The sequence below is a fragment of the Sceloporus occidentalis genome, unplaced genomic scaffold (genome assembly GCF_023333645.1).
Source record: "Sceloporus occidentalis isolate IW3139 unplaced genomic scaffold, rSceOcc1.0.p SCAF_3, whole genome shotgun sequence".
In the NCBI taxonomy this organism is placed as follows: domain Eukaryota; kingdom Metazoa; phylum Chordata; class Lepidosauria; order Squamata; family Phrynosomatidae; genus Sceloporus; species Sceloporus occidentalis.
The window spans coordinates 35,643,123-35,658,167 of NW_028316983.1; the positions used below are offsets into that span (position 1 = coordinate 35,643,123).

A 15,045-nucleotide genomic window follows, 5' to 3' on the forward strand; every position below is an offset into this window, starting at 1 on the left:
CCTTTTGATCTCTTCTCATACTATTTTCTTTGTTGCAACAAATAAGGGTGTGCAAGTCTGTCAAGTTAAACTTTGCTTAGATTCTTTTTGGTTCATGTTAAGTTTTCCACTTCAATCTGCATACTACTTTATTTCAGTTTCACTGTGTATATGTATAGCATATTGTAGCATATTATCACGCACATTTTCCAAAGTATTCTGTTGTAGGCATTTGGATACTTTTGTGTACCATTTCACTTTTAAAACTATACATTCCTTGTTATTTTTGTAATGTGTAAAATGATTTCTGCATATATTTTCCCCCAAATATACTTATTTTTCTGCCCACTTTTTCAAATGTGTACATTTTACATATTAAACATTTTATTTGGGTGGACTGTGCTAGAAATCTCAGAATAATAATAATAATAATAATAATAATAATAATAATAAATTTATTTACCACCTTTCCAAAAAGATCAAAGCGGTTTACAAAATAACATAAAAACACATAAAATTTACACAAGCAAATAAATAAAATACCAAAACAGTACACAATGTATACAAACTAAAATTCCATCCCTCATCCCTTAACTAAAATACAACCATCATTGTAGGTTTCAAAGTCTAAATCAGCGGTTCTCAACCTGTGGGTTGCAACCCCTTTGGAGGTCAAATGACCCTATCACAGGGGTCACTGAAGGCCATAGGAAAACACATATTTCCAATGGTCTTAGGAACCGAGATGAAAATAATTTTATGGTTGGGGTTCACCACAACATGAGGAACTGTATTAAAGGCATTAGGAAGGCTGAGAACCGCTGGTCTAAATGTATTCAGTGTATGTTAAATTTCAGAAAATATAGGTTTAGTAAGTTTGCATTGAAATGTGAACCAAACAACTTTTTCATTCAAGCTTATCAGAAAAAGATCCTTTTATCTTTTTAAATGTAAATATAGTTTTTTTCAATCTTGCAAAGAGTTTGTTGGCTCTCTTCACCCCTGTCCATTACCTGTCTCTTTTTCAGTTCATTCATATCCTGCAAATAATTTCCCCCCAAACCCTACCAAACATAAGGACTGCTTTTCTCTATTTAACTCTGTCTTAATTATCTTGCTGAAATCTTGCTGGGAGATATATGACATGCCCTTTTTGTCTAATTTATCTGGAAATTTCACCCACAATGTCTGCACATCCAACTCATTTTTGGATTTTTTGCCTTTAACAGCTGTGTAGAAGACAGAATTTCAGCCATCGTTGCTTTTTACCCAGGGACCATTCACACTACACAGTTATCATGCTATTATTCCAATTTAATTCCCATTTTTCCATACAATGGAATCCTGGGCTTATAGGTTGGTGAGATACTGGACAAGTCTGGCTGAGAATTCTAAATACTCCTCCCAAAAGGAAATATTGTGATTCACATGCTACTCATATGGGGTCTTGTGCTACTGCATTATGACCTGTTACAAGTGTTCAGATGATGAAAAGGCAATGATAAGGGAGATAATAGAAAAGCAGCAGTTTTTAACATTCCGAGTTTTTAAAGTAATTAAAAGTTAACTGGTTACTTTTGGAATGTGTGAAAGCAAGAACAGTACAAGAATACAATTACAACAGGACTTTACACTGGGACCCTTGGAACTCTAGCTATCATTAATTGCATTAAACTGTGACCTACATTCATCAATTTCCATAACATGTATAAAGCTGTATTTCACATGCCAATTTGAATACCTGTGAGTTTACTGTTAGCATACAATACCATACAGGAAAGAAATATTGCTGTGTTACTCAGTTATGAGAACCCATGATATTCCTGCAGGAGGTGTACATCCTAGAGAGAAAATACCTGGATCTTGTGTGATATGCTAGTAATGACTGTCTGTTTATTATGCTTAAATATGATAGTCCAAAAAGGCACTGTGAGTGCTACTTCTTAAATTGTCTGTAAATGGAGAAACAATCACACCTGATGCTTTTCTGTATTCTGTCTATTGCAGGAGACTAAAATCAACTGTGTCCGATTGGCCACAAAAGGTATGTTGAAGATCTCTTTCTCTAAGCATGGTGCTGATATGGGGGGCAGTCCTTTGTGCACCTTGGGATTCATAGTATAACTACACCACAGAGTATACCTATCATAGAGTATTTTGCCTTTCTGTTGTTACAGAATGAAGTGGCTACAAATCTCAAAATTGTTTATGTCATTTAAAATATATGTGGTTATTTCAGAAAACAATAAAATAAAAACAAAACAAAACATTGGATGAGTGTAGTAGAACATCTCTCTTTGGTTTCAGCCAGATGGATCATTCTAGTTATGGTTTAAATTTCCCGACATTTACCCTTTTTATAATTTAAATAATCATTTAAAAGGTAGATCTGCAGTATTCAAGTTAAGTTCCAGATATTTTAATTAGGAACCAGAGATTACCAGTTTGAATAGTACTTCTCCAGTGTCCTTGACAAGAAAGACTTGAGATTTACACTAATACAAGATACAAAATCAGTCCACTGGTCACACACCAGTGTCTAGCTTTATCCAAATGGAATGGCAATACATTGTTAAAATAATACATTTGTCACCCTTCAGTTTAAATGACAAAGTTGTGACTCCTGTGGAAAAGCATTATAGGTGTCCTAGTATGTTTTTTTATTATTATTATAGCTGTTCTTATGAGCCTCCTGAGAATGAAAGAGAATTACCCTGGAGGTACCTTTACCAGCAAAGGTGTCAATAGAGCAATTTATTTATAACAAAAAGGAGAAGGGAATAATTTCTGCCAGCCAGTTCTACTTACTCAGTAAAGATGCCCTTGAACACAGTTGAAGAAATGGGGGAAAGTATGTAGCTAAAAGACCAACAGTTATCTGTTGTCACATTTTTACCTGGACTGCCCTGATATCATTCTGAATAACATTCTTCTATAGGCCTCTTAGCATAAAATTCCAGGGCTGCATCCACACTGCAAAATAATCCGGTTTAACACAATTTTAACCGCTATGACTAAATGCTATGTAATTCTGAAAATTGTAATTTGTTGTGGCATCAAAACTCTCGGATGTCTCACAAAACTCTAATTGCCAGAACAGCATAATATTGAGCCATGACAGTTAAAGTGGTGTCTAACTGGGTTATTTCTGCAGTGCTGATTCAACCTAATGCCAATGTCACAGAGAAATCTTAGACCTATAAGAATAACCAGTGTATTCTGAAACACAAAGGCTTTTTCATCTGAGCTGTCAGACTGTACTTCGAGACAATCACTTTCCCCATAACATCTGTCCTTCACACAGACAAAAAGAATTTCCCCATGAATACTTCTCACACATGACTGTATTTTTTTTCTTGTATACTTCTGGGGCAGTGCAGGGGAGGAAATACCTGGTGAACATAGCATACATCTATCTGAAATATGCAGCCATATTTATAGCCAAGCTCGAAATCTTTTACAAGGTACCTGTAAAACTATGAATTTACTTGTAAAAGTACCTGAAAACTAATTGAAAAGAAAAGAGGAGTTGTAGAAGGCTTGAAATTCTTGTGTGACTCAGATTAAATTGTACCCAGATATATCCCTTTCTTTCTTCTGTACTGCAGAAACAATCCCATTCAACACCATTTTAAATGACATGGCTCAGTGCTATGGAATTCTGAGAACTGTAGTTTTGTGACACATTTAGCCTTCTCTGTACTGGTACTGGTACTACACTGGTACTACAATTCCAGAATTCCATAACTCTGAGCGATAGCAATTAAACTGATGCCAGACTGGATTATTTCTACATTGAGGAGGCAGCCAACGTCTTCAACAGTCTCCCCTACATACCCTCAAAACATCTTCCACCTAGTGCAATGGTTCCCAAACTTTGGTCCTCCAGATGTTTTAGACTTCAGCTCCCAGAATTCCTGACTGTTGGCCAAGCTAGCTGGGGCTTCTGGGAGTGGTAGTCCAATACCCCTGAAAGATCCTGTTTGGGAATCGCTGATCTAGTGGAATGCAGAAGAACTTTAAAACTATTGGAAGAGCACACTGTTTTTCCAAAATGTTAGTGAGAGAAGCACCTGGATGCAGCAGAGAGTTAAGAGTATGTTCTCACCCATGGGGAATAACACCTGATGCCTGAAAATATATCCTATCAAGGTATTTGTTCTTATCTTATCAGTATGTCAGGAAAGGAGACACTGGGAGGAAAAGCAATAATCTCTTTCTTCTTCCACCTTACTCCCTCTGTTTTTCTCACAGTTAACTGTTGGGAAAGTTACCAGAGTGAAACTAGGTTGGAGAGTGGGGCACCAACAAGAGAGGAATGACAGTGACAGGTCTGTGCATTGTCTGAGGCACCTTATTAGGATTGGAAAAATAATCCAGGCCTCGAGTTCCCTCTAAGAACTCAGATCATATATGTGTCCAAAACGGAACCGTTTTGTAGGGCTCCCCAATCTGCAATAGGTAGGGTAGTCACAAGTAGCAGCCCAGCTGACTAGTGAAATACAACGGAACCTGGCAGAAATGCTGTTGCTGAAATCTTAAAATGGTAACACCTGCTGCTATAAATGGCTTACACTGTTGCTGTGAGAGTATGTCATCCTTTCATTTTTTGTTATTCTTGTACCACAGAGCTGTTGAGTATACTGCTCGCACTCCTGCCATGCCTTTTTTCCTTTCTACAAGTTCCTTGTCAGTCTGTCATCTTAATTCCTATGTGTGGATTAGAAATGTTTCACAGAGCTTATTCCTACTGTGAATTTACATTATACATTTAAGAGGCATTGGACATACGTTAGAGCAAGTTAAATATACTTGAATGGCACTGAGGTCATCTACTTAAACTATAAATGTGAAAAAGTTTGAGGATATTTTTAACACCCTCTTCACAATTATGTCCATGTGGTTGGAGGGGGGGATAATGTGTTGACTCCGACACAATATTGAGGCTGCACCCACACTGTAGAAACCCAGTCTAACACGACTTTAACTACCGTGGCTCAATATGTGGAAATTGTAGTTTGTTGTGGCATCAGAGTTCTCTGACAGAGAAGGTTAAATATCTACCAAAACTAAAAATCTCAATTCCATAGCAGTTAAAGTAGTGTCAAACTGGATTATTTATGGCATGTGAATACAGCTGTAATCTCACTTGGTGCACAGTGACTATGGGGCTGTACAAACAGCCCTGAAGGGGTGGCCTCCAACCGCCCCTTCTTCAGTTGGATTAAGCCCCAATCCAGCCTTTTGAGGGCGCAAAAAGCAGCCCCTTTTTGTGCCTTCGAAAGGGTGCCATAGCTGCAGTGGCACGGCTATATGGCACTCCTTTGGATGCAGTGCCAGAGGCACACCATGTTGCCACATGTAATCTGGAGTGGCGCACTGTGTCAGGGAGCCCTGGGGGGCAGAGTCAGGCATGTGTCATCCAGATGCTATGCCCCGACTGTGCCCCCGGGCCAGCCTTTCAGGCCAGTCTGTACAGGGACTCAATCACTACTAAAGCCCTGGTATATAAATTCATGGTAACATATGATCAAATTCTGCATGTGTTGGAGTGTATATCTTCCGGTGAGTGGTTAAGAACACTGAAGAAATGAGATGAAATGTTAAGAAAATTAGAATATTTATGTGCAAACTGGTTATCTCCAGCTTGAATAGTGAGGTTTAAACTGCACCATAAATATTGTTAGATTGTCCATGGGAGTAAAATATGGTCACATTTAAAATATGAGAAGGCAGTCCATACATATAGGAACATTCAGTGTTAGCATAGCACTGAACAGTTCTGACTTGAAATAAGTATATTGTGAAGCAATATTCTAATAATGAATCCATAGTTCCCTTTCCTGTTTCTCTTATTCTATAAGATACAGGGTGGATCCAGACTGGTTAAAAAGACAAAAGGTCCCATATTCCATTCCTGTTCTTTCCATTTTTATTTTCAGATGCCAGCCGCAGATGCTGGCGAAACGTCAGGAATAAACTCTTCTAGAACATGGCCACATAGTTTGAAAACCCCACAAAAAACAGTGTAAACTGTGATTCCCACCAATTCCTGTTTTCAAATTATTATTATTATTATTATTATTATTATTATTATTATTAGAGAGTTCAGATCTTAGGGGCTCTACAGATCACCTCTAAGGGGTGGCGGGATCCTGGCCCCATCAGGGCCACTGCAACCTCACACCATGGCCCCAATCCAGCCTTTGGAGGGCACAAAAATGAGCTACAAAAAGTGGCTCCTTTTTTGCACCCTCCAAAGGATGCCATAGTCACGGCAGCATGGCTGTATGCTGCCCCTTCGGTGATGCATCATCTGGATGCAGTACCAGAGGCGCTCCATGATGCCATGTACCATCTGGAGTGGTGCATGGCATCATGGCGCCCTGGGGGCAGTCATGATATATGTCATCAGGTCTTATAAGGCCAGAGTTTTGGATTTATTGTTTTGTTTTGTTTTGTTTGATCCTTGGGATTTGGGAACAGAGTTTAAATAGCTAAATTCCAATAAATTAACTTTTGACAGTCCAGTTGTGGAAGACTTCCACTAACCATGAAGTTGGTTGCAAAATTAAAATTTCTACTGTGGCATGTTTTACTGAATGCTTAGTATTATCTTTACTCTTGGGATAAGTAAGAAAGTATTGAATCTACTGAAGTAGCATAGAACCACATCTCTATTTGATATTTTAGTGGTTATAATTTTAATTTATCTGCATGTGATATATGTGTGTGTTTGTGTACCATGTGCTTCCCCCCCCCTTAACCCTTTTTGCATGGATTTGTTACTGTGCTTACTATGTTTGAGCATGAACAAAGGGACTAAATAGCACATTTGAATTCTGTTTGCTATGATAATAAATTTCTTATTTTCCTGGAATGACACAAATCAAAGAACAGAAAAACATGGTAATCCATTGCCAGCAATTTTATAAGCTCTTGACTTTCTACCATGCTATAATGTTGTACTTGTCTGTTTTTACATTTCCTGTTTTTCCCAAATGAAAACATCATTTATTTATTTTTTACTTACCATAGGCTCTCTAGGAACTTCATTTTTTAAGCCAAAAAGAAAATTGAAATGTAGTCCATTAGAATAGGAAGGGTACTGCATTCACCACCCAGGCATTACTTTCTAGAGTTCTGTAGTAGTACAAATACTTCATAAGACAGGGTAAATCCATACTATACAACTATACCACTATTGTTTTTATATCTGTAGTTTAATTTTCATGGTTTCATTGTACAGAATCCTGTGATTTGAAGTTTGGTGGCTTTTTTCCACCTCAAATAGGAGTGGATTTTTTCCATTCCAATTTGGGGTGGAAGCCAACCAGATTGGGGCCGTGGCATGCAGTTGCCATGCCCCCTCCCAGCTTTTTCAGGGATGGCATCAAGCCACTCCATTAGGGCTGTCTGTTTTGGCCCTATGTTTCTGAATGCCCAAATTTTAATAAAGAAATCTGTACCTAGACTGAAAGGTAAAAATGAAGGTTATGCCATTGAAGTTTGTGTACATCTTAATTTCTTCCAGTCTTTCTTTATGAACATCTAGAATTTATCAATAATGTTTTATACAGTCACAATTTCATTCTTACCTAAGAGATCTGTGTGTTGTCCTTTGTTCTGTGGCTGCTTAATATTTAAATTACATATGCAATCCATAAAATAAAATAAAAAACCCTACACTTTCTTTTATATACTCCATGTATTTGTATCCACCAGCATACTGATCCTGTGTAAGTTATGGGAAGGTGGGAGTCTACCTAAGCTAAAAATGGCCATTAGCCACTATGTTTTCAACTAAAATGTGTATCATTAGTTTAACAGGCATCCCTTTAAAATAAGCTGATAATTAAATCCCAGTTTACCAGTTCTCTGCCAGGAAATTTTAATTCAAAAAGGATTTTAATGAGTTTTTGCCCCTTTAGTTTCTTTAATGATATGTACTTTATGTTCTTATTTTAATTTGAGCTATTCTTTTGGCATGAACTGATTTCCCACCTCTTCTACCCAAACAATATATGTTAGTATTGACACTTTATTAGTGAAAATTGCTTCTTCTTGCTAAGGAGAAAACAATTACCTCCTGTGTTCTCAGACCATGTTTCATTAATTTCAGCACCTAATTGAAACTAAGGCAGAGGCTCATAAATGGTTCTATATCTCTCGGCGTTCATTTTTCTGAGTGCAAGTTATTGGAATTAAAATGCAGTTTTACTAAGTGGCACATTTTTATTTTTATTTTCCTTTTTTCTTTTCTCTCTTGTGCATGCTGCCTGGGAACCGTTTTCCTTGTTCTTAGCAGTAATAAGTAGGCAACAGGTGACCACCCGAAATCCGCCCAGCCTCATGAGCACAGGTGATTATCAGTTCAGGAAAGGGAAAGAGAATGTCATAAAAATGCAAACATTTTGGCAGTCACTAGATTGTCATGTCATATTTTGCCTGCATGTCAAAACAAGTATGATGTTGGTTTGATTTGTTTATAGATTTCTTAACAGTTTTACACTAGGCCAGTACAAACCCAATTTGAATGTCTATAAGCTCTAGTTAAATATTAAGTTCATGTTGGATTGCTACACTCAAAATGATACCTCAAACTGTCTGGGAATAAGCATGCACTACAACACTAGCCTTGCTACTTCGTTTATAAAATCAGCTTCTATATTTCAAAAGGTGTATCTCTTCTTGTTCTTTTGTTCCAAAATTGGAAATGTTTCTAGTAAACCAGAGGTTGCAGGCCAACATCTGGAGAACAGTTATAATAGACAGTCAAAACATAGCTATAGTTTCTGTACATTTATTAAGAAATGTCATTTTAAAAAGCAAGAAAGAAATAGATAAGCTCAGTGCTGAATAAATAACTTGTGAAGATAAGAGTGATATTATGAAGTATCTCTAGGGAATCTCTGCTGAAATGTTGGAAAATATTAAATGAATTTATATCAAACCAATTTTCTATTTATATACAGTTTTCAACTTACACATATAGTTTTGAATTTATATAAGAAGATTTTTGACAATATTATTAATTCTGGTTCCTCACATATTAATCTCATCTACTTGAAATATATGAAAATATGATTGTAGAGCTACCCTATAACATGGAAGCCAATGAAGTAGCCCTTGGAAGTACAGGACTGCATTGTTGAAGGTCTAAGATTCCATAGGTTTTAGAATTTAGCTAAAGACATGAAGTCTACATTCTGTCCAGGATTCTAAACCAAGTTCATTTTTATCTGTTTATATTAATGGAATTTCTTTGGCTTGTGGTTAGGCATCTATGCCTTTAAAGCCACCATTTCTAAAACTGTATTCCTTTCCCCCCGAAGTATAAGAATAAGCAAGCTTCAACTTCTTCTCTGAGACTTGAGATCTTCCAGAAACACCCCTGGCTTCATTAGCTATGAAGTTCTTCATTGATTCCCATTATTATAACAGTTATTAGCTATTTCCACACATTCCTCATTCTGGATTGGCTATAATATTATTTGTTATGCAAGAGTGAAAAAATGGAAATATTCAGAGAGGTAATAAGGTATCTTGATTGTTCACTGATGGGTTGAATGTAGCAGGACTCATGATTAGAGATACAAAAATCTGCTGCCACCCCCCCCCCTGCACACACACACACACACACACACACACACATTCAATTTCTTTAAGTCTCAGGTTGTTTTGTTGTAAATTCAAAGTTTGAAAGCAAATTGAAATGAAATTTCCTTCATTTTTCACTGGCCAAATTCAGTGTAGCCTTTAACCTGAGTGAATAGACACATTTTATTTAATGAAACTCAGATTCTTTCCAATATTGATATTATTTCAGTTTCAGAAGTTTGAATATCATGATTTTGTTCTTGCTTGGTCATTAGGATAATTTGCCTTGGAAAACTTCAGGCTGTAGAAACTTGAGAATTGTTGATAAAAGGCAAGCATAATTTATGCATGGAATGCAGGACGAGACTGTGCTACTTGCCATAATGGGGAATATGGGGAGAATTTTGCACTCACTTTGACAATAATGTTCCATCCTTATGGAAATGCCTAGGAACTGTAGCTTAGATGCACAAATACAGATCCCATTTCTAAAGATTTATGAGCAAGAAGTCATGTCATGAAATAGCAATTGAAGATGGTTCAGTGCATGCCAATCATGAGTCCAGAAACTCTTGTTCTTTTGACTTTGGGGAAGCTCTGTACACTTATCTTGAATACATGAACATAAGTGTCACAAAGTTAATGGAGAAACCATGTGGCACAGAGTTTAAGCATTTGTTCTTTTAAATTTTTGTTCATTTCATTGGACTAGTTTCAAATATTAACTCCATTGTTTTTATTTTAAACATATTCTAATTTCACAGACAGACAACACATCCTTAAAACAGAACTATTTCCATGTCTATAAATCTATCATTGCAATTTGTCTTTCAATATATTTGAATGCTATCTATTTTATAATTTTTGTCCCAGTATGTCTTCTCATTTTCAGATGACTTTGGCCCTACAGAGACTGGCACTCTGTGCTGGCCTGTGGATGGAATTAGGGTGCAGTGTCCATACACTGGATGCGCTAGCCCTGCTTCCAGGGTGCCATTTTGGCACGTGCCGGTCCATGAGGCAGCATTGAAGGGGCATCATAAAGCTATGCCATCATGGCTATGGCACCCCTTAGGGAGTGCAAAAAGGAAATGGGTTTTGTGGCTCCTTTTTGCACTCTCCAGAGGCCGGATAAAGGCTGTGGCGTGAGGTGGTGGCAGCCCCAATCCAGCCAGTAAAGGGGTAGTCTGTATAGCCTCCTAAATGCATCCCTTCCTAGGTTGGAACTGTGATCTTTCTTGTGTCACTTCTGTTTGCCCAAAGGCTATTCCAAACAAACAAACAAACAAACAAACAAAAAAATAGTAACAACAGTGTTTATAGCACTTTTACAGAGTGGCAAATTTCCCAAATTTATACACTTGGGCCCCATTCCCACTGGCCTATAACGCAGATCTAGGACGCGAATCATGGGTGCATCGTTTCCATTTGAGTGCGCATTTGACCCACATTGCTCCAATATCGTTCCCGTTGGAATTTGAATCTGAATTGAATTATCCTGAAAAACCTGAATTATAGGCCGATAAACCGGTTTTAAAAAACAGTGGCTTTTTAGCGGGTTTTCCAGTGCCTCCTGAGTCTGATTTACAGCATACGAATGGGAACAAAAGGGTGTCTGATTTGGGAACATGGAGATGGGAAGAGCAGCGCTCAAGGGGCTGGCCTAGGGGTGTCACCCTCTTTGTTCTCTTTCTACATCGCCGGCGCCATTTTCTTCTGTTTGCATAGCCTTTCCCCAAGTGGATTGGGAAGCAGGGTAAGGCGATTGAGCTCCAAACGCAGTAAACATATTACTCCCCCTGCAACCTCCCCTCTGCTCCACATTCATAGACTGATGTGTGAGGAGAGCCATCGAAAACCATTTTAAACTATTCTTTTTTCTTCTTAGTAATAATAATAATAATATGTTTTATTTATAGACCGCTATTCCGCAATGATCATAGCGGTGTACAGTAAAAATTGCAATACAATACAAGGTGACAGTTAAAGGAGGGAGAAGTCTCGCCCTTCAGGCTGTCCCTGATGTTGCTGGGTCTGCCTGATCGCTCCCTCTGAGGCCAAGATGACAGTTGAAAGAGGGAGGGGCCTCTTCCTTCAGGCAGTCCCTGATGTTGCTGGGTCTGCCTGATCGCTCCCTCTGAGGCCAAGATGACAGTTGAAAGAGGGAGAAGTCTCGTCCTTCAGGCTGTCCCTGATGTTGCTGGGTCTGCCTGATCGCTCCCTCTGAGGCCAAGATGACAGTTGAAAGAGGGAGGGGCCTCTTCCTTCAGGCAGTCCCTGATGTTGCTGGGTCTGCCTGATCGCTCCCTCTGAGGCCAAGATGACAGTTGAAAGAGGGAGGGGCCTCTTCCTTCAGGCAGTCCCTGATGTTGCTGGGTCTGCCTGATCGCTCCCTCTGAGGCCAAGATGACAGTTGAAAGAGGGAGGGGCCTCTTCCTTCAGGCAGTCCCTGATGTTGCTGGGTCTGCCTGATCGCTCCCTCTGAGGCCAAGATGACAGTTGAAAGAGGGAGAAGTCTCGTCCTTCAGGCTGTCCCTGATGTTGCTGGGTCTGCCTGATCGCTCCCTCTGAGGCCAAGATGACAGTTGAAAGAGGGAGGGGCCTCTTCCTTCAGGCAGTCCCTGATGTTGCTGGGTCTGCCTGATCGCTCCCTCTGAGGCCAAGATGACAGTTGAAAGAGGGAGGGGCCTCTTCCTTCAGGCAGTCCCTGATGTTGCTGGGTCTGCCTGATCGCTCCCTCTGAGGCCAAGATGACAGTTGAAAGAGGGAGGGGCCTCTTCCTTCAGGCAGTCCCTGATGTTGCTGGGTCTGCCTGATCGCTCCCTCTGAGGCCAAGATGACAGTTGAAAGAGGGAGGGGCCTCTTCCTTCAGGCAGTCCCTGATGTTTCTGGGTCTGCCTGATCGCTCCCTCTGAGGCCAAGATGACAGTTGAAAGAGGGAGGAGCCTCTTCCTTCAGGCAGTCCCTGATGTTGCTGGGTCTGCCTGATCGCTCCCTCTGAGGCCAAGATGACAGTTGAAAGAGGGAGGAGCCTCTTCCTTCAGGCAGTCCCTGATGTTGCTGGGTCTGCCTGATCGCTCCCTCTGAGGCCAAGATGACAGTTGAAAGAGGGAGGGGCCTCTTCCTTCAGGCAGTCCCTGATGTTGCTGGGTCTGCCTGATCACTCCCTCTGGGGCCAAGATGACAGTTGAAAGAGGGAGGAGCCTCTTCTTTCAGGCAGTCCCTGATGTTCTTTTCTTTTTTGCCTCTGCCTGATTGCCTGAGCAGCAGATGGGCTTTGCAGTACATGCCTGCTTGATCACCCCCCAGACAGCCCAGGAAGCAATGAGGGAGGCAAAGGGATCTGGTGTGGTTAGAGGCTCCTCTTCTCTCTTTCCCAGAGGAACTATGGGAAGACACAGAAGAGCCTGAGTCTGGGGAGACAGAGAAGAGCCTCAGATGCAAGGGGTTTAGGACAAATAGAGGCTCCTTCTCTCTTTCCTGAAGGGAGTCTGGGGAGACATAGAAGAGCTTCGGATGCAAGGGGTTTAAGACAAATAGAGACTCCTTCTCTCTTTCCTGGAGGGAGTCTGGGGAAGACACAGAAGAGCCTCAGATGCAAGGGGTTTAGTACGAATAGAGGCTCCTTCTCTCTTTCCTGGAGGGAGTCTGGGGAGACACAGAAGAGCCTCAGATGCAAGGGGTTTAGGATGAATAGAGGCTCCTTCTCTCTTTCCTGGAGGGAGTCTGGGGAGACACAGAAGAGCCTCAGATGCAAGGGGTTTAGGATGAATAGAGGCTCCTTCTCTCCTTCCTGGAGAGAGTCTGGGGAGATACAGAAGAGCTTCGGATGCAAGGCGTTTAGGACGAATAGAGGCTCCTTCTCTCTTTCCTGGAGGGAGTCTGGGGAGACACAGAAGAGCCTCGGATGCAGCCGATTTTCATTGTCTGCCCCCCCAAAAAAACCCCAACAGAAAAATAAACCGTGTCAAAGTGTTTCGAATCAGGTGACAACACTTGTGACATCTGAAGCCTATGCTCTTGATTGACAACTTGCAAACACAAATGGGAACGGGGAGCAAATTACTCTGCTTTAAAATACCGCTATTTAAAATAAATGGGAAAGAAAACAGGGTCTAAATAAATTGAGGTAATTTGCCCCCTTTCATAATGGAAATGATGGAAAAATTTTGAATTAGACTTGGAAAATAATCCGAGTCAGAATCACATCAATATAAGCCGTTTTATCTGCCAAGTGGGAATGAGGCCTTGGTAAGTTTATAGGAGCATTTGTGTTATTTAGTTTAGACCATACCCTTTTAAATTATTGAAATGCAAAACCCTTTCTTACTATAAAATTTGGATAAGTCTAACATATTCATTTATTAAAATAAATGGAGCAAATGAAAAAAAGATGGGTTATCTAGAATCATTGTGCATTGCACAGAACTTTGCCTAGGTAATTACCACATGTATTATGAGAAAAGGGAGCATTAGACAAGAATGAATATCACAGCTTTGGAAGACTGTATACAGTATCTGTGAACACTTACTAGACTGACATTCTGTTAATAATTTACATGTCTTAGCACCTTTACATGAGGTGTGCTGGCCTAGTCCCTAAGGAGTAAAATTGTTTCATTGGAATGATGTGAATCACAATTGTTCATTCTCTCTGGACTGCTTCAAAAGGTTTCCATGAATCTATTATTGGCATTAAATGTCCTTAAAGTTATGCTTGCAAAGGCAAGACAAACTGAAACCTATTATTAATGCATCATGACTTGGTTTCCATAAGTCATATTCTCAGGGTGCCTATCCCCTTGTGCAGCTATTACTATTATTAAAGCATTAACTTTCTGATTTCAGGTATAATATCGAAACATTCAGTAGTAGCAACAGACTGTTAATAATGATATAAGAAAAAAGGCAGAAGTTGGAGAGAGCAGGTCTATTCACACTATCCCATAAAACAGTGGTTCCCAACCTTCCTAATGCCACGACCGTTTAATATAGTTCCTCATGTTGTGGTGACCCAAACCCATGAAATTATTTTCGTTGCTACTTCATAACTGTAATTAAATAGGTGTTTTCCAATGGTCTTAGGCTACCCTCATGAAAGGGTCATTAGACCCCCAAAGGGGTCCCGACCCAAAGGTTGGGAACCACTGCCATACAAGAGCTGCAACCACAATCTGGCTGTAAAAGGAGCAACTGGAGGCATAGCCCCTGAGTTTAAAATGTTGAAAACTCAAGAGAGCTTTGAAACCCAGCTTTCTCAAACAACATCAACAGTTTTATAAATATTGCATGTTTGTTCTCTATGTTAGGTTGATGGGTTTTGAGCTTTTATGGATGTTGGCCCCAAACTGCATAACTGTAGATGTATGACCTATCACCCTGAAATCTAATTTATATGGACTAATAAGAACAATAGCTATGAGGGGGTTTACCTCTGTTTGCCTCTCAATTATACATTATAAGAAA

The 15,045-nt window shown here is 39.8% G+C and overlaps 1 protein-coding gene across 14 annotated transcripts in view; it reads left to right on the forward strand.

The window, feature by feature from the left end:
• LOC149315753 (receptor-type tyrosine-protein phosphatase T) overlaps positions 1-15,045 on the forward strand; it is an 849,328-nt gene that overhangs the window by 687,289 nt on the left and 146,994 nt on the right. For 8 of the 14 annotated variants that reach the window (XM_089514002.1, XM_089514000.1, XM_089514008.1 and 5 more), the window contains exons 13-14: positions 1,987-2,023; positions 8,285-8,341. In XM_089514002.1, the coding sequence (XP_089370128.1) occupies positions 1,987-2,023; positions 8,285-8,341 (94 nt within the window). The remainder of the gene's footprint in view (positions 1-1,986; positions 2,024-8,284; positions 8,342-15,045) is intronic. The other 6 variants (XM_089514004.1, XM_089514014.1, XM_089514009.1 and 3 more) reach the window with 1 other exon arrangement.